At 35.5% G+C, this 20,092-nt stretch overlaps 1 protein-coding gene across 3 annotated transcripts in view; it reads right to left on the reverse strand.

Moving 5' to 3' along the window:
• LOC107038736 (axin) overlaps positions 1-20,092 on the reverse strand; it is a 30,250-nt gene that overhangs the window by 7,876 nt on the left and 2,282 nt on the right. Inside the window, exons 1-5 of one of the 3 annotated variants that reach the window (XM_015257991.2) lie at positions 6,976-7,086; positions 4,593-4,748; positions 3,077-3,446; positions 1,435-1,857; positions 714-875 (exon numbers count right to left, since the gene is read on the reverse strand). In XM_015257991.2, the coding sequence (XP_015113477.1) occupies positions 714-875; positions 1,435-1,857; positions 3,077-3,446; positions 4,593-4,671 (1,034 nt within the window). In that variant the 5' untranslated portion in view covers positions 4,672-4,748; positions 6,976-7,086. Of the gene's footprint in view, positions 1-713; positions 876-1,434; positions 1,858-3,076; positions 3,447-4,592; positions 4,749-6,975; positions 7,087-20,092 lie in introns of those variants that run through there. The other 2 variants (XM_015257990.1, XM_015257992.1) reach the window with 2 other exon arrangements.

Raw genomic sequence — 20,092 nt, forward strand, 5'->3', positions numbered from 1 at the left:
TATCTATTAGCTGTCATTTTCCATGGTGGATAACAAAACACTAACTCCTCATGGGAAGTGACAGCTAGGTATCTCAATTTTCAAAACAGTGGTATGTAGTCATCTGCCATTTTTATGTCATAAAAGTATGATTAAAAAATTCTCCAAAATATTACAACTTTTTTCAAAGAGCCTTTTCCGTAATAAATGTCTCTGTGCAGTGTGGGAAAAGATTTACGAAATCAGTCTTCCCCCTGCATGATGTTGGATGACAGGCCGCCATTTGTCACCGTAAATCAGATACATTTTTCAATTTCTCGTTATTCAACTTATTCTGAATATAAATTAAAAATGCTCTTTGAAAAAATTGAGAATTTTTTCTACTTTTTTTTTTATTATTCATTCATAATTTTTCAAAACTTCTGCATGGTGCAGGACTTAATTGACAATTTCAGATGACGAAAGATGAACAAAAACATCGAGAAAACGTTCGAAAGATAGTACACCCGGGCGTTATTTGCAAATTATCTTGGGAACAAGTGGTTCAAGAGAAAATCGTCACAAGAGCATTCGAATATTAGGATTGCCATAAAATTTCATCCTTCCATTTGTGCCATTCAGCAAAAAATAATAAGTGCCAGAAGGGATTCATCCACGTACTTACCTCGATCCTTCAGCCCCAACTTGGCCCTGAATCACTAAATTAGGGATAATTCGATGGAGCATATACTTACACTGAGTTATCAGTCAGTGACAAATTGTCAGACTCAGTTCTGGCATCACTGCTCAAGCTCTGCAGCTCCGAGTCCTGTCTCGATACTGGATTGTATGACGAATACTGTAGGGGTGCTCGGGAACGCATATGGTATGGACTAGTCGTAGGGTGCAAGTACATTCTAATCAAAGGAACGACACAAAACACCAAAGAAAAAACAAATTAATTAATAAAAAAAAAATCAATTAAAATAATGCAAAACAATAAAATAAAATAAAAAAAACGAAAAAAAAAACTATTATTCCAGTAATGACAGGACAGGATTTATTATTAACTTTGAAAATCTTCAAGTGAAATTGAATTTGATAATGAAGAAAACTTTTATCAATTAAAAAACTCGAAATACTGATTTTCCGTAAAATGTTTCTGTTATATTTTTCATGTTGACTATTTGATATGCCTTTAAATTTATGTAGTATCGACGAATGAGATAATGAAAGATAATAATTAATAATTTAATTCCGCAGGGAAATTGGGAAAGTTTGCATTGCAACAAACACTCCACTGTTAATTCATCATCAAATGAACAATCAAAATAAAATTACTCAATAATAATGATAATAATAATAATCAATCCATAATAATGAAAAACTACATTTAAGATACGAGCAAAAGTGACTAATGCAAAATGCAAATTCTAAACAATAAAAATAAACAGGGAGAAAAAAATTTAAACTCACCCAGCAAGTGCCTCAGTTTTAGGCCTCAGATCCATAGCTCTTGTCTGTTGTGTCCTCATAAGGACATCCCTAGTCAGTCTTAATTCACCCGGTGTTTCACACGCCGAATGGGAATAATGTCCAGCGAAAAATTCAGCATCCTCATGCAGCGTTGGCAGTAAAGCTGGACCACACGATAACGACATCTCCCGACTCGAGCTGGAGCTTGGACATCCAGCTGAATCGGCATTTTGACATGCAGATACATATCCCAAATAAATTTCAGAACTCAGAAAATTTGGATAAATTGTCTCCTTGATAACACGCTCGACCTCGTGCTGCACAGCATCGAATACTGTTTTGTCAGCTCTTCCCTCCTTCACACGACGACTCGCCTCTTTTCGTATGTGCTCGGGGATGGCCAATTGTGTCTTTTGAAGAAATCTGGAAAAAGTGGATTGGAATTCAGTTTCTGTGACAATTTCAAATTTAGTTTTTCCTTTAAAAATTCCCGTCTCATTAATTGTGAATGAATTGAGGGCAGAACTCCTTGAGAAGATTTTTAATTACTGAAAAATATCGTAATTTAGCAGCTCTAAAAAATTCTAATAGGGGAGGTTGGGGCAAAACGGACACTTGTGACTTTTTTTCAAATGTTAAGGAGGGCTTGACATGTTGATGAAATTTAATATTTTTTTCTCTATATTAGGAACAATTCTTTCCCTTTGTGACGAGCCTAACCTGAGCTCAATTGATAAATTTGTTTCTGAGTTATGAATAATTTTTAAAAAGTCTAAAGTGTCCCTTTTACCCCACCCTCCCCTACTGGTTAAATAAAATTTCTGGTTATTTCCTATAAAACTTATAGAGATTTTCCCGTGCTAGCATCAGAATTTTTCTAAAGGATTTCTTTAGATTTGAAAAAGATTGTTCAGATGTTCAGAACGGGGATGTCCATCAATATTAAATTTCTTGAACATTAGAAAGTCTTGCGAATTACAATGATAAATGTTTAAATATACTCATCAAAATTTAAAAATAATATAGTATTAACAGTTTAAATTTCCGATTTATGATTTCTTTTTCTTTCAAGTTTTGCAAATATTTTTTTTTTTTAAAGGAGAATCAAAGTTGGACGTTCAAAGTTTGGGCAATAAAATAATTACAAAATGTTCGGTAGTATAGGGTCAAATTGGGTTTAAAGGACCGCTTTGATGTGAAATTACAAGCAAAGGATTTTAACGAAAAAATAATGGATAAAGGACTCCAACTTCTTGCACTGCACCAATTAGTAGTATTTCAATAGTGAAGCCGTGAAATGGTTCAACTCGATTTAGGTCTCAGCTGAGTTTTTGAGGAATACCTCCGAATCTGAGGGAGATAACGAAATTTTCATTATGACCTTTTTTACAGAGTGATTTGAGGGCTACAAAAAAAGTTTTAACAAAAGTTTTGGTATCTCCCTTAGATTGCGAGATATTCACTGAAAGCTCATGAAATGAAATAATTCTTGTCCCACGGACAATAAAATTCGGCCCCTTTGTAGAAACTCTAGATTGCGTTCAATTGACAAATTAATGTCAAAATTATGAATAGTGAAAAAACAGTGAAAAGTGTTGATTTTTCCCCATCACCCCCTCAATTAAATCTTATCCAAACTCACCGTCTATTAATAGCCTTAATCAACTGATGGACTTTATCCTTATCATGCTCCTGATTGAGTCCCTCGCAGGCGAAATAAAAATCGAGTGGATTGGCGTGTGACGTGCCCTCCTGTTCCAAATACTTCCTAAACAACTGCAGTCCCTCCCTGTCCTGCAGCAACGAATTGAGATTCGTTGCCCATCTGAGACAAGCGGGTGGTGAATTGCTCTCCATAATTGACGAGTCGCAACAGCCCTCGGGTTCGAATCCCATCGGCGCTGAAGCATCGCAGGTACCACTGGACGTGCGACCCAGTAACGAGCGTCTAGGTGTTAGAGCAGGACTCTGGGGAGGTATTCTTCCAATATTGTATCCTCCCGTTTCTTCTCCTGCACAAGGAATCGCGATCTTGATAATTCTCATGAAACCCTAATTTTACACCCCAGCTTTTAACACCGATACATCATTTTCTTTACAAAATTATCTGCATTCACAGCTTCTCTGCAGTGATTGTAATTCCCACATTAAATTTTTTTTTTTCAATTTTTAACGAAATTTAGTGCAAGAAAAATGCACAAAAAATCATTTTCATATAATAGACCATCGCCCGAATTTTACACCCCAGCTTTTAATACCGATACATAATTTTTTTTACAAAATTATCTGCATTCACAGCTTCTCTGCAGTGATTATAATTCCCACATTTTAATTAATTTCTTTTCAATTTTTAACGAAATTTAGTGCAAGAAAAATTCACAAAAAAATCATTTTCATATAATAGACCGAGTTTTCTCAGAATTGACTTTTTTGGGCTGTTGATTTGGCGTGGATCTCCCCATATACATATTGAATTCTACTAAATTGAAATAATGTACCATTCCAATTACACATTTTATAATTCGAACTTAAAAATGTTGAATTTTTTTTACGATTGAAAAAAAAAACGTTTTCTCGTATAAATCCCGTTAAACTGAAGATAATGCTGTCCATGACATTTCATTCCGAAGGGTTTTTCATATTCTTTGAGTGCGCCAAAGGGCTATTTGATAGCTTGAAACCGCGCAGAAACACGAACGCTAATTTGGAAAAAAAAAATTTGAACAAAAACTGCCATTTTCAAAAACTCATAACTCCCTCAATTATCAATATTTTTCCATTTTTCTCCTTTCAAAATCTTTGTCTAATCGCCGTCTCGAGACAAGCTCCCAGCGCAAAACACGTGTCAAAAAAATCGCGGCAAATGTGAATTCTGTGCAATAAATCACACTCGGAAAAATGCTGTGCCGGTGTTAAAGTGTACCGCCGAGAGATTCAAACAAACTGAGCACGCGTGGCCAACGCGCGTCCCCAGTGATTCAAAAACTCCCGCCAGACGGCGTCGCGTAGCGCAAAGTACAGAGGCACCAACAAATCCATCAAGAACATCAACATTTACGCCCAAAGTCCGTCGAACCGAGTGTTCATAATGTCCTTCAGTCATTCGTCCCATGCTACCAATCAAATTTTCCCCCAACAAATCCAAAAAAATGTCTTACCGGGCACTGGAGGCCTTGGAGAGTTCTCATTGAAGCAACGTGCTTCACTCCTCCGACTTCCACTCATCCTATCTGTCATAGCTATTAATTACTATATGTACTTTTATACTAGATTTTAATCCCCTTCGCTTCCTAGTGGACATGGCTAGTCCAAATCTGAAAGCAGAAAAATTTTCATCATCAAACTCCATTCACACACATCTGGGAATCCCCCATTCAGAGAGCCTCTGCTAATTGTTGAAAAGTTGGATTATTTAAAAAAATAATAATCCAATTTTTTCAAAACTTTGGATTCAGTGTTTAGACAATGGATGGATTGATTTCGAGTGGGAATGCACCCCTCTGCGATGTTTCATGCCAGTCTGGCTTTTAAAATGGTTATCGATCCCTGTTACTGCGCAGCAACAGATTTGGATTGGTACATGGTACGTTATAACAAAAGGCCCTCGAGTATTTCATATGAATTCTATGGGTTATGAGTATGAATCATAACCAATTATAAATATGCTCAACCCCACAATATTTCTTAAAAATAACTGGGGTAGGTTCTACCCTATTCCTCCCATACTACTGTACAATGGGTGCAGCATTAATGGTTTTTATACTGCGCAGCAAGATTCATCTTCGATGTATTCCCATTGGTGTACAGAGAATGCTTCTCAGGTCTTTGTCTTGTATTGATCGTCAAAAATATTGAGGCATAATCTATTGAATTTCGTGCTCATAACTGCGGGGGGAGACTCCCCCCAGCAGAAAAACCAGCCCAATGACTTGAAAAAACCGGGGAAAAATTGCAAAAACACCTCCAACATTTTCTAAAGAATATTCTAAACATGCTACAGGTTGTAGATTAGAGAAATACTCGAGGTTTTTTTCTGAAACAAGTGGAGTACTGTTGCATCGACACTGTTGCATCTCACGCTCATCAACCCCTCAACAACCTCATTTTCAAAATAGAAAAAAAAAGCAACAGAAAGAATCAACATACATGCTGAATGAGAAAAAAAATTGAATCAAAGCTGGAGTACGATTGGAGAGCATAAGGCAGGAACAATGAAGGACAAGTACAGTGGATAAAACAATGGGAGTTTATGAATGGAAACTTGGAAATATGATCCCTGGAATTATGATTCCATTAGTTAAACAGAATGCCTGTCATATTCAATCATATCCACTTGGATGGAACAGAGTGGAATTGAAAAATCTGTACCTGTTCCCCAGAGCAATATCAACGATTCCTACGTACCATGATGAATGATTTCTCTTATGTAGGTTTCTCTTCACTAGGACAATTACTCGTATTATTAATCCTAAATGAGACTAAATTGAGACTAATCTTCTTCAGCGCAAGGATCCAGTGGACCCAAAGGACCCTGACTATGAATAATTATTTATAAAATAGCCCAACGCGTTTGGAAAATTGACGATTGATTTTTCAGGACCTAATGGTGATGTGCGATACCGAAACTATCAGTTGAACGGTTGGAATCAAACTGAGCCTGGCCAGCATCCTGGTATGATTCACGCAGAAGCACTCTGTTGAGAGCCAAATGGTCGTCCACAGAGGGAGAATCCAACAATCCCGTCTGATCGATTAGTAAACCACTGTTGTACTTCGTCTAGATTACAGAAGTCGAGGATTTTTTATTACACTCGACTGCTGGTGTTTTTAGGGGGATTTAACAACAAATCTTTGGGTATTCTGGTGCTATTTCTTCCCTATTCAGCTGAATTCATTGATAATCCTTGGAAATTGGGGGGAGAATGGTGCGTTGGAGGGGTTAGAAGGATTCTCGATCAGAATGATTAATTAATAACAAATAGTTTGTTATTTAGGAGAGGGTTTCAATGAAAATTGGGGGGTGCTGGGCTTAACCTAAAAGCTGGCTTGACATGTGATGAGATTGGATCTCTCAATGTTTATTGAATGGATTTTGTCATTTGTAGCTTTGGTTGTGGTGATGACAACTGTTTAAACATTTTTATCGCAATTTTTCTTGGGGAAATCGAGGCAGAAATGAGCGAAATGGTTTGGAGCAGACGTACGTTATGAGGTTAGATCATCTGGAGATTGAATATGACAGTGTGAGGATGTGATTTCACTGAAAAACAAGTGGTAAACAATGAGCAAGTCAGTGGTGAATAAACAAAACAATGAACCGAACCCCAAAACACGAGACACGAAAGCGTCAGTGTAAATATTTAAAAGGCTTGACTATTTAATGATTAATTATGAAGAGGGGGTGGAGATTAGGGGGATGAATGCAGGGAAAGTGTCAGTGGAAACGTCAAATGTGAAATAAAAATGGAAATGTAAACTGTACTGTGTTTATGGTGGCTGTTCTGTTCGGTCGGTTAAATATGCATGGATGCAACAGCTTACGGCAACATCGGTTGATTCGAATCCACTCCTCAATAAGGACGCGCTCACAAAATTTTTTTTTCACCAGCCAAGGGGGTAACTAGTGCAGCCGATAACACAAACTCCAGTGAAACTGGACGGTATCTTCGTGCAGACTCTTTTCACAGACATTTCAATCCCTCGATCTGCACACCATACTGGCAATACATTTTTATGACTTATCGGACAGTTTTCCGTTTTACCGACCAATGTGCACTCTGCCATCGTTCGACTGAATATGGCAACGTGGGAATTGTCTTTTTTTTACGAGGGGATGGAAATCAGGCATCGGTATAATTGAAATTTTGAGTTACAGTTAAATTTGGAATAAGTCAATTGGTAATATTACTCACCAATTTTGTTATTTTATACATAAACATCAATTCAGTGGCGAAGTGATAAAACGGTTTAGGTCAATTTTGACGATTGGTCAGTTTTCAATGAATATCTCGCAATCTAGGGGAGATGGAAAATTTTTGTTATAACCTTTTTTGTACAGCCGATTGAGAGCTACAACAAATGTAATTATGAAAATTTCGCTATCTGCCTTAGATTCGGAAATATTCCTCAAAAACCAAACTGGGAGATAAGTCTACTTAAACCGTTTTACCACTTCGCTACTGAATTTAAATTTCAAATTCCGAATTATTTTATCAACCAATAATTGAGAAATTGAATTACCAATTATTATATGGGAGGGTGGGGTAAAATGGACACTTCAGACTTTTTAAAAATTATTTATAAGTTAGAAACAATCTATCAGTTGAGCTCAATTTAGGCTCGTCGCGAAGGGAAAGCATTGTTCTTTGTTTTAAGAAAAAATTAAATTTTATCAACATTTCAACCGCTCATTAACATTTTTAAAAAGTCAAGTGTCCGTTTTACCCCAACCTCCCCTATTAATTTTCGCATTTCAATTACGATAAATAAATTTAAATTACTATAAGGTGCAACTTATCAGAATATTACTAAAAGTAATGATTGATGCCGATCTGTGATGGAAATTGAAAACGAAAGGTGCAATTTTTCGACAAAATTAGGGTTGAGTGGGGCAAAATGGAAACTTCGAAATTTGAAATGTTAATGATTCATTGGATTGGACAAGTGAAATAGGATATTTTTTCCCCATGAAAGGACGATCCTTTCCTTTTGTGATGAACCTGCACTGAGAAAAAAACAAACAAGGTCTCAAAGAAGTCTTGTTTGAGCCAAGAAAATTGCTAGTTGAAAATAAAAAAATAAAAAATTGTTTGATTAGAATTTGAAAGTCTCAAACATGAATAATTGCTCTGCTTTTGAGAACAACGAAGTATTCGGCTCAAGAGGCGGATGATTCACACGAGACGGGGCTTTTTTAGGATGAAAATATCTCATATAGAAGAAAAGTTTATCAAGAAATATTTTGTCCTTAAGTTACAAGATTGATATCATATCGGCGACTTAATAACAAACAGTGTCGAAATAATTCAGTAGCGGAGTGGTAAAACGGTACAAGTCAACTTTGACTATTGGCCAGTTTTCAATGAATAGCTCGGAATCTAAGAAAGATAGCAAAATTTTTGTCATAACCTTTTTTGTAGACCCGATTGAGAGCTACAGCAAATGTGATTATGAAAATTTCCCTATCCCTCTTAGATTCGGAAATATCCTTGAAAAACTCAAGTGGGAGATGAGTCGACTTAAACCGCTTTACCACTTCACTACTGAATTGTTTTTCTGTAATTGAAGGATTCAGTTTTTGTCTGTGATTATTGAATAGTTGAAACGAAATCGAACGATGAATCCTAGTTTAATCTACAAAGTTTATTGTTACTGTCAATATAATTTCTTTGATAATTCCCTTGTAGTCAAAATTACCATTGAAATTTTTCTCAGTGTGTCCGTAAATCTAGAGACTCTCAGACTGAGGTTTATTACACGTTGAGTAATCTGAATTCCGTATTGTACGATTCAAACTTGTAAATGTTTAATTTATGATGCGCACTTCATGTATGTGCAATTCGAGAAAGACACAAGATGCTTATTGATGAATTCTGGTTTTCTTAAATTTCATGCTGGAATTATTCCTGTCAAGTCGCACGTAACAAATTGAACATTTACGAGTTTCATTCTACTAGATTGAATTAGTAATGTCATTAAGTACATTTCAATTTAGTAGAATTACTAAATTCCATTAAATTGCAATATATTTCTCATTTTTTTCAGAATTTTTTTTTTTTTATAGTTCCAAGGAACTTGCAACGGACTATCGCCCGGGGGCCTTCAGCCAATTTGAAGTATCTTCAATTATATAAATTGAATAAGTATATTGTTCCATTAGATTTGAAGGGGAAATCGCGATGAAATTTGAAAGTTGCAAGCATCTATCATGTAAATGACTTTGATACTTATTTTTTATACTCGAAAAATAAAACAAAATCAAGTTTCAATTTTTTCTAATGATGCACAAGCATAAAATTTTTAAAATAGTCGCATTACCAGAATTTTTGATGGATTGACTTGAATTTTGGTTTCCACACACAATGAATTAACAGAAAAAAATATGAGTTTAAAAAAAAATCCCAATTTTTCTATTTTTTTTTCTTAGAATTGGTAGAGACAATCCTATTTTAGTGTAGTGCAAATTGAATGCTATGACACACCAATGAACTAAAATTTTATTTTTATTTTTTTTTATCACTAGTATGGCAGTTCTGTAAAATGAATGATCAAAAATTTAAAAAAAAACGTAGTTTATTAATGTCATGGCCTTCAGTTGGCTTCATACTACACTTTTATTGTCTCTATCCATTCAGAGCAAAATAAACTAAAAAATCAAAAAAATTGAAAAATTGGAATTTTCAAAAAAACTCACATTTTTATTTGTGTCACTACATTATGTATGCGGTAACCAAAATTCAAGTCAATCCATTAACCCGTCAATAGGCACGCTCTTTTTAGTATTTCACTCGCACTGCAGAGACGTCCGATAGGTTGACTAGCGTTGCGTAAGAGAAAATCTCGCGCGCGCCTAACGACGGATTAAAAAGCCTAGTAAGGGGACTATTTTAAAGATTTTAAAATAGCCACGTATCATCAAGAAAAAAAATAAAAAGTCGAGTTTTTCTCATTTGAGTATAAAAAATGAGTACTAAAATCATCAGCATGGTAGGGACAATCCTCTGCAACTTTCAAATTTCACTGCGGTCACCCCTTAAGGGGTAACAGAAGGCCATCGTTTTCTCGACATTTTTAAACAAATTTCCTGCTCAAAATTATTAATATTTTTTGAACCCAAAGCACATCGATCTTCATCACATAATCACCTCCTGGAGATTAATATGCTTCGATTTTTGAAAATATTGATAACTTTCAGCAGAAAATTTGTTCAAAAATTTGGAAAATTAAGGGTATTCTGTCACCCCTTAAGGGGAGATCCTATCCTATTTACTAAAGATAAAAGAAACGTGAAGTTGTTTTATATCGAAATATCTCGAAACTGCCTGACCGCTAATCCTCAATTCGAATTGGTCAATGAGTCACGTGAAGTAGTCGCTGAAAAAAATCCCCGGGATTTTCAAATTCTTCAGATGGCAAAAATTTTGTCTGCGTCATATTTTTCATTTTTTCATGTGTGAAGTTGATTTTTATATCAAAACATATCTAAATTGCCTAATTGTTGATCATGAGAAAAAAAACAGTATTTCTAAATTTTTTTAACTCACAAATTCTTCTTCACTTCCCAAATAATTCGAGAAAAATCTGTGATCTACGGTTATCTGGAAAACTGTAAAATTTTCCGAAGAATTCAATAAATTTTTTCAGTTTTCTAGGAAATCAATTCATAACCCTCCCCTGGTTTTTCAACAATTACAGATTTTAATCAGATAATTTTAAAATGTAAAAAAAAAAGAATTAATCGAAGATTGAAAATTATTCATTGATGCTTCACTCTTCATTCTCTTAATTCTCTTTAAGTCGTTATCAATATTTATAAAACATCTATGAGTATATGAAGTTTAATAAATTCAATTTTTTCATTTTCACAACAAAAAGATGAGCGCGCGCACAGATCTAGTGAGTTTTAAAAGTCGTGGGTTATTGGAGTGAGACGTTTCATACGTTGAAGATCGATTATATAGATCTGAAAACGAATAATCAGTGCAAAAAAAAATTTGTTTATTGTTCGTTTGCCCGAAAACGCTTAAAATGTCAAAAACAGTCCAGGGCCTCCAATTTTTGAGCTACGAAGGGTTTTTTTTTCAAAATTTTCAGAAAAATATGTGGAATAACAATTTTTTTTTATCCTTATTTTACATCGCTTCGACCCGGTTAGGGTATGCTGCGATGATGATCAAAGACTTTAAATGCTTAGATATCACCATTCTACCCGGCCGAGTTTTGAACTCGGAACCTTTCGCACGTAAGGCAACGAACTTACCCACTGCGCCAAGCCACCGGGCTGGAATAACAATTACGAGCTATTTTTTTTAATTCGCCTCTTACATGGCTAAATTTGCTTCTTTGTATTTTTTTACACAAATAGTGATTTTTTTTACATGAAAAAAACCGAAATCAGCTGTGTAGAAGTCGAATTCCAAAAAACTGGCTCGTATTTGTTGCTCCACACATTATTCCGAAAATTGTGAAAAAAAAAATCTTTTGTAGCTCAAAAATTGGAGGCACTGGACTGATTCAGATTCAGTTTATTCATTGCTTGAGACATTACATAGTCTTGTACAAAGGAGAGTCGAGCATTGAGCTTAATTTATTGCTTTTCGAGTACATAATTAATTATTTTGTCTTGCGGGCTAGTTTTATAGTAATACTTGTAATATTCAACCATTTCAAGATGTTAACATCATAAAAATTAAATTTGGATACATCTCAATTATTTGTTTCATGTTTGATAATTTTAGTTAGGAAGTTGTGTAGTGCAAAAAAATCTTTTGGATTCACAGCGTTTAGGAAAAATCTGAGTGTACTAGAATTAGAGAAGTTTAGTTGTGTTTTGCTCGTAAAATATTTTCTTTCTTCAGAAAATTTAGAACAGCTTGTTAACATGTGGTGTAGGTCATTGGCAGTTGGTTGTGAGCAATTTTTATAATACAAGATCTATGCGCGCGCTCTCGCGCGCGCTGATCTATTCATTTGTTGAAATGAAGAAATGGAATTCATTGAATTTCATTTTCTCATGAATACCTTATAAATATTGATAATGAATCAAAGAGAATTCGACTAATGATTGAAGTGAATAGCGAAGTGGAGTAAAAGAATCTATAAAGAATTTTTCATTTTCAATTGATTATCTTCAATTTTTTAAAATAATCGGTCTCCATAAAAGGACAGACTTTATTAATTTCACCGATAATATATATACATATGAAATATATATATTATATATATATGACGTGAAAAAAAAATTTACCTCTGAAGAATTTAAAATTATGTCACTGAAGAATTTGAAAATGCCGCGTGTTTTTTTTGTGAATAACTTCGTGTCACATATTGACCAATCAGATTTAAGGATTAGCGGTCAGGCAGTTTCGAGATATTTCGATATAAAACAACTTCACGTTTCGTTCATCTTTAGTAAATAGGATTTATCGTCGCTGAATTTAAGAATTCCCTTTTCGGGCAAACGAACAATAAAAAAAATTTTCTTCGCACTAATTATTCGTTTTCAGATCTATATAATCGATCTTCAACGTATGAAAAATCTCACTCCAATAACCCACGACTTTTAAAACTCAGTAGTCTCCCCTTAAGGGGAAACGATATATGAACTTTTAGAATTGTATTTTTTCCTACAATTATTAATTTTTTCTAGGGAAGATTCGGGCAAAATGGACTGTTTCGTGATCTCCTCTACTTGTCAATATCTTCATTCATAAGTGAAGATATTGACAATTGGAAAAGATCTCAATACGTCTCATCATTTTGCTTGACCCTCCCCTATGAAACTACTTTATCGACTCGATGATTGTATTGTTGAATCAATGAAGTAGTTTCATAAATGAAAAATAATAGTTCCAGGAGAAAACACAATTCTAAACGTTCATATAGACGAAGGGGTTCCGTTTCTCCTTAAGGATCACAATTCCTGTAGACGCGGTCTTAATGCTCAATTTCAAATGTGTCAAAAAAAAGAAAGGACTCCATTGTGTAATAGGTCATATTGTCGACGAAATGATGGATCTTTCATTAATGTTACTGCAAAAATTATTCCAACTCCCTGCACTGATGATTGAATCCACTTATTTCTGGAATGTCGATGAGTGATCAGTTGAAAGTGAAAGGATGGATTGTCATTAATAATGTACGAATGCCATAATCGATGAGAAAATTGCAATTTCAAATAAAATTAGTTGAAATATTCAACGGCAACGAACTCATATGTAATTTCGATAGATTCATTTACCGAGCGATGAGTCAATCTCATAAAAATACTACGGGCATTTGCATTTCGATCTGATTCGATAATGAAAATGCTTAGAAAGTGTGAAAAATTAGGCCATTTCAAAATTAGTTTCTTTCAAATTTCGAAATCTTTAGAAATTCAAGTTATCATTGACACTTCCGTATTTGTTCAACACGAAAAAGTTCGACTCTCGCACATAAAGTAGAAATTGATAGCCCATTCAATCTTAAATTCAGTGAAATCTAATTAAATAAATTCAATTTTTTAATTCCATTAAATTAAAGATTACTTCAGTAGCGAAGCGGTAAAACGGTTCAAGTCGATTTCGACTATTGGTCAGTTTTCGGCTAATTAGTATTGTCTTGGGATACACCTTAAATTGCAAATATCTAACAATAGACTGAGTAAAAAAAATTATTTTCGCCAAATGTTCATTTACGTGAGAGAAGCATTTATTTTTTCGAATTCGTATTTCTGCAATCGGGGCATTCCCGGGCGAGCCTGGTCACGTTTTAATTATGACAATCATAATGCTCTGAAGGGTGACTATGTTGTCCATGACCTTGGATGAGCACCTCCAATGATTATTCATTTTTCCTAAATTTCTTATTTTCTGGAGAAAGAATTCCCACTAATTTTTTACTGTTGATAATTATTGCGGGAGTTCACTCAAGGTCATAACTAACATGATCATCTTCTAGAGCAATATAATTTTAATAATTGAAACCTAATGAGGAGTGCCTGAGAATACCTCGACTGGAGAAATAAAGTACTGAAAAAATAAATACTTCTCTCAAGTAAATGGATATTTGACAAAAATATATTTTTTCTCTCAGTGTATCGTGATCAACAACTTTAGCCACTAATTATCATTCGAGTGTGAACATCACTCCCCCAAAAATTCCAAAATCAAATACAAAAAAGACATGCAACTGACCTCAGATTAAAATCCCCTCCCATCAGACTGAATCAGACTAAACTCCCTCACCATTAAATCCAAATAATTTACGCATCTACTAATCACAGTAACAATTAAACGATCAAAGGTACAAAAATTAATTCACCGTAATTGTGGAAAAGTTATTTCATCACCGTTGGGACTAAAAAATCCTAACATTTTAATTTATTTAATTCACAGGGAAAATAAAGGGCGACGTGGCTTTGATGGAGATTGTTAAAAAGAGTAGTCTAACCACGTATAACGTTTAATGTAATTTGTGGCGGGGTTTTTAGTAAGGGGTGGAGATGCAGAAGGTAGGAGGGGAGAGGAGGTGAAATGACTGCACGTCTATGCACACGCAGGTAAACTGCATCCCCCCCCCTCCCTCTCTCTGCTGCCCCTCTCCACAACAGACCCAAGCAGAGTAAGTGAGACGGTGATATTGAGATCCTAACAAAACCAAACCGACTTGCACGGGTATCCAAGCCCAGTGTCAGTGAAAACCGTCGGGGGCGCAGCTGGGAGTGGGAGGGANGGGGGGGGGGGGGGGGGGGGGGGGGGGGGGGGGGGGGGGGGGGGGGGGGGGGGGGGGGGGGGGGGGGGGGGGGGGGGGGGGGGGGGGGGGGGGCTCGGGGAAAAGAAGAGAAAAGAAGCGGAAAATAAAAAGCAAGTATACGGACTATGGCGGCTGGTACGGCGGCGGCATCGCTTGATGTTTGCCGGGCCCGTAATTACAGGTTTTCGGAACGCCTCGCTTGGTCAAGCTCCGTAGTAAGCCTCGGCTTGAGAGAGTAAGCAAAGGAAGAGAGAAAGAGAGGGAGAGAGAGAGGAGGAGGCTGCAACAGTACTGCCGGCAATACCTTTAGTCCTGTACTGTATAACGGGCGACGAGATGTTAATGTTTTTTTTCCTCGGAGAAAAAAAAAAGAACGTCCATCCGACGCGGAAAAATAAAAACGGCGAGACAATTTTTTTGACACCAGCAATCACGCAAATAAAAAAAAAAGAAAACATGTGGAGAGTAAGTCCAGAGGTGAAAATAATCGAGGAAATGACGATGTGAGGATTTGAGAAGAAAAGATTTTTGGATGATCTGTGAGGAGGTATTGACAATATTTTAGACACAAGTGTGAGTCAAGAATCGTTATTAGTAGCCAGAAGCTCGGGTGTTTATTCGAAGTTTTGCGCGTACAAGATCTATACGCGCGCTCTCGCGCGCGCTGGTCTATTCATTTGTTGAAATTAAGAAATGGAATTCATTGAATTTCATTTTCTCATGAATACCTTATAAATATTGATAATGAATCAAAGAGAATTCGACTAATGATTGAAGTAAATAGCGAAGTAGAGTAAAAGAATCTATAAAGAATTTTTCATTTTCAATTAAGTATCTTCAATTTTTTAAAATAATCGGTCTCCATAAAAGGACAGAATTTATTAATTTCACCGATAATATATATACATGTGAAATATATATATATTATATATATATGACGTGAAAAAAAAATTTACCTCTGAAGAATTTGAAATTATGTCACTGAAGAATTTGAAAATGCCGCGTGTTTTTTTTTTGAATAACTTCGGGTGCGTTTCGGAATCAACTACCGTAGCTGCAGTAAAGCAAAATTAGATAGGGTTGCAGTACTGCTCCTGCTACTACGTCGATTGCGAAACGCGCCCTTCGTGTCACATATTGACCAATCAGAATTAAGGATTAGCGGTCAGGCAGTTTCGAGATATTTCGATATAAAACAACTTCACGTTTCGTTCATCTTTAGTAAATAGGATTATGGAATATTGAGCACAGAAGTGCTCCAAAGTTATAGTAATTGTGAGACAAAATTGCAGATTTTTACCAGAGACGGCCATCAATCTTAAATTTAATCAATATTAGAGGGAGTTGCGGCTTACATTGATAAAGGTTTAAATATTCTCGTCAAAATATGAAAATAGTATGATGTTAATAATTTAAATTTGCGAGTGATGATGAATTAAATATTTGATAATCGGACTGTGAAATCGGACTGTGAATTTTCCATTAAGTAAATAATTCTCATTTCTTAAAAGGGATTACCGACTGACCAAGTAATCGGAAATCTTCCTACCTAAATTATTGATTAATAAAGTAGTTCAGAATTTGAATATTTACATTGATGATTACTGAAATAATTAAAAATTTAAGAGTGATGTTAATTAAATGACAGCTTCAAAATTTAACGGTAATTATGATTTATGAATGTGGCTAGCCCTGATTTTGAGCTTCAACTTTACTCATTTTCTGTGGAGATTTATAAAAATTTTCCGAAAAATTCGCACACACATCCGGACACACATACACGCAGTCTCTAAAAAGATCATATCTTCACGTTTCATGACATTATACGTCATCTCCAGGCAAAATTATGTAGTGGAGTGATAAACTAGGATAAGTGATAATTTCAAAAAATTTATTCAATAACGTTTTTGCTTCAAAAAGTTGAAAAATTTTCCATTGCTTGAATCGAAAGTTCTCTCGAATGTCAAATTTTTCAACTCTCCTAAAAAAGTTCCATTTTTGCACTAATCCTAGTTTAACACTTCGCAACAGAATTATAAGATCGTCAAAATCAACGATTATAAATCTTTCATTCGAAAACAAAAAGATTTTAAGACTAATTGCTCTATATCAGAATGTATTGAATCGATTGACAGAAAATTTCATACACAAATGTGACTCAATAATACTAATTAGTAACCAGAATAACAGGTTTCTATTCCAAGTTTTATGGGTATTATGGAACACCAGATTAACTTTCAATTGAAAAAATGAGAAAAACGCGAATATCTCGAAAACTTTGTGTGAGCTATTTTTCATATTTTGATTGATCTTGACAGGGGCGGCAAGACGAGTATTTTGAAAAAAAATGAAATCAATCGGGCCAGTAGTTTGGGAGATATTGAACAAAACAGGTTTTCACATAAAGTTGAATATCTTCCAAACCACTTGTGGGATTTCGCCTAGCCACAATCCCATCCTGTAATATCATAAGAGCTACATCCTCACCAAATTTCAACATCGTATCATGAAGCTGAAACTAGCAGAATATTCGTCAGTGGAAAATTCAATTGAGGGGATATTTAAGTGTTGGAGGGTCAAATAATCATATATGTATACAAATGTTTTTTAAGTGCGAAAGAGTTTGTACATTACTGAAGGGGAAACTACTATGAGTTTTAATAGTCGTGGGTTATTGGAGTGAGACTTTTCATACGTTGAAGATCGATTATATAGATCTGAAAACGAATAATTAGTGCGAAAAAATTTTTTTTCTTTTGTTCTTTTGTTCGTTTGCCCGAAAACGCTTAAAATGTCAAAAACAGTCCAGGGCCTCCAATTTTTGAGCTGCGAGAAATTTTTTTTTTAAATTGTCGGAAAAATATGCGGAATACCAATTGTGAGCTAGTTTTGTTTTTCTAATTCGCCTCTTACATGACTAAATTTGCTTTTTCATCACGCTGTGACGAAAAGTCAACTTTTCGGCACGCTCCGCGTGCCTTAAAGTCCAATTTCCGCCACATTGTGATGAAAAATATTGTTCGTAACTCGTGAAAAAATGTTTTTTAGCTCGTGAGATTATATCACTCGCCTTCGGCTCGTGATATAAACCTCCCACTCGCCAAAAAATACTTTTTTGCACTCGTTACGAAATATACTATCTTTGTATTTTTTTTCACAAATAGCGGTTTTTGTTATATGAAAAAAACCGAAATCAACTATGTAGGAATCGAATTCCAAAAAACTGGCTCGTAATTGTTGTTCCACACATTTTTACAAAAATTTTGAAAAAAAAAAATATTTTACAGTTCAATTTTGTAGCGTTTTCGGGCAAACGAACAATAAAAAAAAAATTTTTTTGCACTAATTATTCGTTTTGAGATCTATATAATCGATCTTCAACGTATGAAAAGTCTCACTCCAATAACCCACGACTTTAAAAACTCCCCTTAAAAACATTTCAGTAGCGAAGTGGTAAAAGGAGATAAGTCAATTTTGACTATTAACCAGTTTTCAATCAATATCTTGTAATCTATGGGAGATAGCGAAATTTTCGTAATTACATTTGTTGTAGCACTCCATCGGCTCCACAAAAAAAGTCATAACAAAAATTTCGCTATCTCCCTTAGATTGTGAGATATTGATTGAATCAAAATTGACTTATCTCCTTTTACCACTTCGCTACTGATTTGTACACCCCTAGATTCGCCTGAGACAAATCTTCTGCTGTCGAATCTCTCGCTAGCTTCAGCTTTATCATCGTATCTAAATTTTTTCGAGAGTTATCGTGTTCAGAACGATTTTATCACAAAAACGAAAAATCTAAATTATTACCAAACTGTCCCTAGTTCCAAAGCAATATTGTGATTTGATTTGATAGATACCATCACAAGGAATATTTTGACGTCAAAAAAACTCAATTCAGTCACCTAGTTTTCGAGATATTGAGGAAAAAAGATTTTTGAGAAATTGCTGTATCTCGAAAACTACTTGACCGGTTGAGCTGAAATTGCGCCCAGAAGTGCTCCAAAGTAATATCAATTATGTGACGAAATTTCAGATTTTTAGCTTCAACTTTACTCCCTTTTCTGTAAAGATTTCTCCAAAATTTTCGACAAATTCGCCCACATTTTCTAAAAACATCAAATCCTCACGTTTTATGACACTACGTCATTTCCAGGCAAAATTGGAAGATCGTCAAAATGAACCATAACAAAACTTCCATTCGGAACCAAAAAAACCGCACCTCGTAATTTGGTGACAGGCCAAAATTCCCACGTCAAAATTCCCCGGTCAAAATTCCCGTTGTTATTATTCCTTTCTGTCAGAATTCCCTCGCACAATAATTCCTCGTGCTCATAATCCGCCCGTCTATAATTCCCATACAACTGATATTATTGATTGCAACGTTTAATTCATTTAATTTACAACATTATAGTCAATTCGGCGTAGCTCCTCTAGAATGTCGACATTTCCACACTCTTACAACTTTTTTTAGTCTTTCATCATACTGAGCATATCGTGAGTGGGAATTTTGGTATGTAATCCGTCATTTTTTATATTAATTAACAACGGAAGTAAACCCCCCGAGACATTGAACTTATACACCGAAAAGCCGAATCAAATGTCTTTGATTACCTCGAGCCATCAGTAAACACGCATTAACTTATCTCCCCGAAGATAACGTTGCAAAGAACAAAATAAAAAGGATGGCGCCGTCTCCTTTGACACCCGATCAAACCGTAAAAACTGTATTTAATAAACATTGAAAAAAACTCCCCGCGGCTGATGAGCGTGGAAAATATTAAACGTTATTGCATATTGAGCCGTCAATTCTCAACATTACAGAGAGGAGTCAAGCCCATCGGGGCTCATCGTGTGCGTGCCAACCGAAGGAGGAAGAAAGGCAACTTTTGCCTCGGCTTATGGGCCTCGGGGGCCTTTGATGTTTTGCCGCCCCATCGTCACCGGTCGACTTGCCACCGCCTGCCGTCCGCCACCATCACCTCTGCACGCGATCATCATCCTACAATTTACGTACATGAAATGTTTCGTAAAGGGCACATGAACAATTAAGTCCCCAAAGAATCACAAATAGGAGGAATAAAGGGGGAATAATGCGCAAAGAGACGGGCGAAATAAAAGGGAAGGAAAAAAAAATTGTCAGATGCTTTGTGACACTGACCGATGTCGATTAGGGAACGGCGGGGGGGGGGACAACCGG

This window comes from Diachasma alloeum, unplaced genomic scaffold (genome assembly GCF_001412515.2).
Source record: "Diachasma alloeum isolate Michigan unplaced genomic scaffold, Dall2.0 Dall_scaffold_00288, whole genome shotgun sequence".
Taxonomy (NCBI): Eukaryota; Metazoa; Arthropoda; class Insecta; order Hymenoptera; family Braconidae; genus Diachasma; species Diachasma alloeum.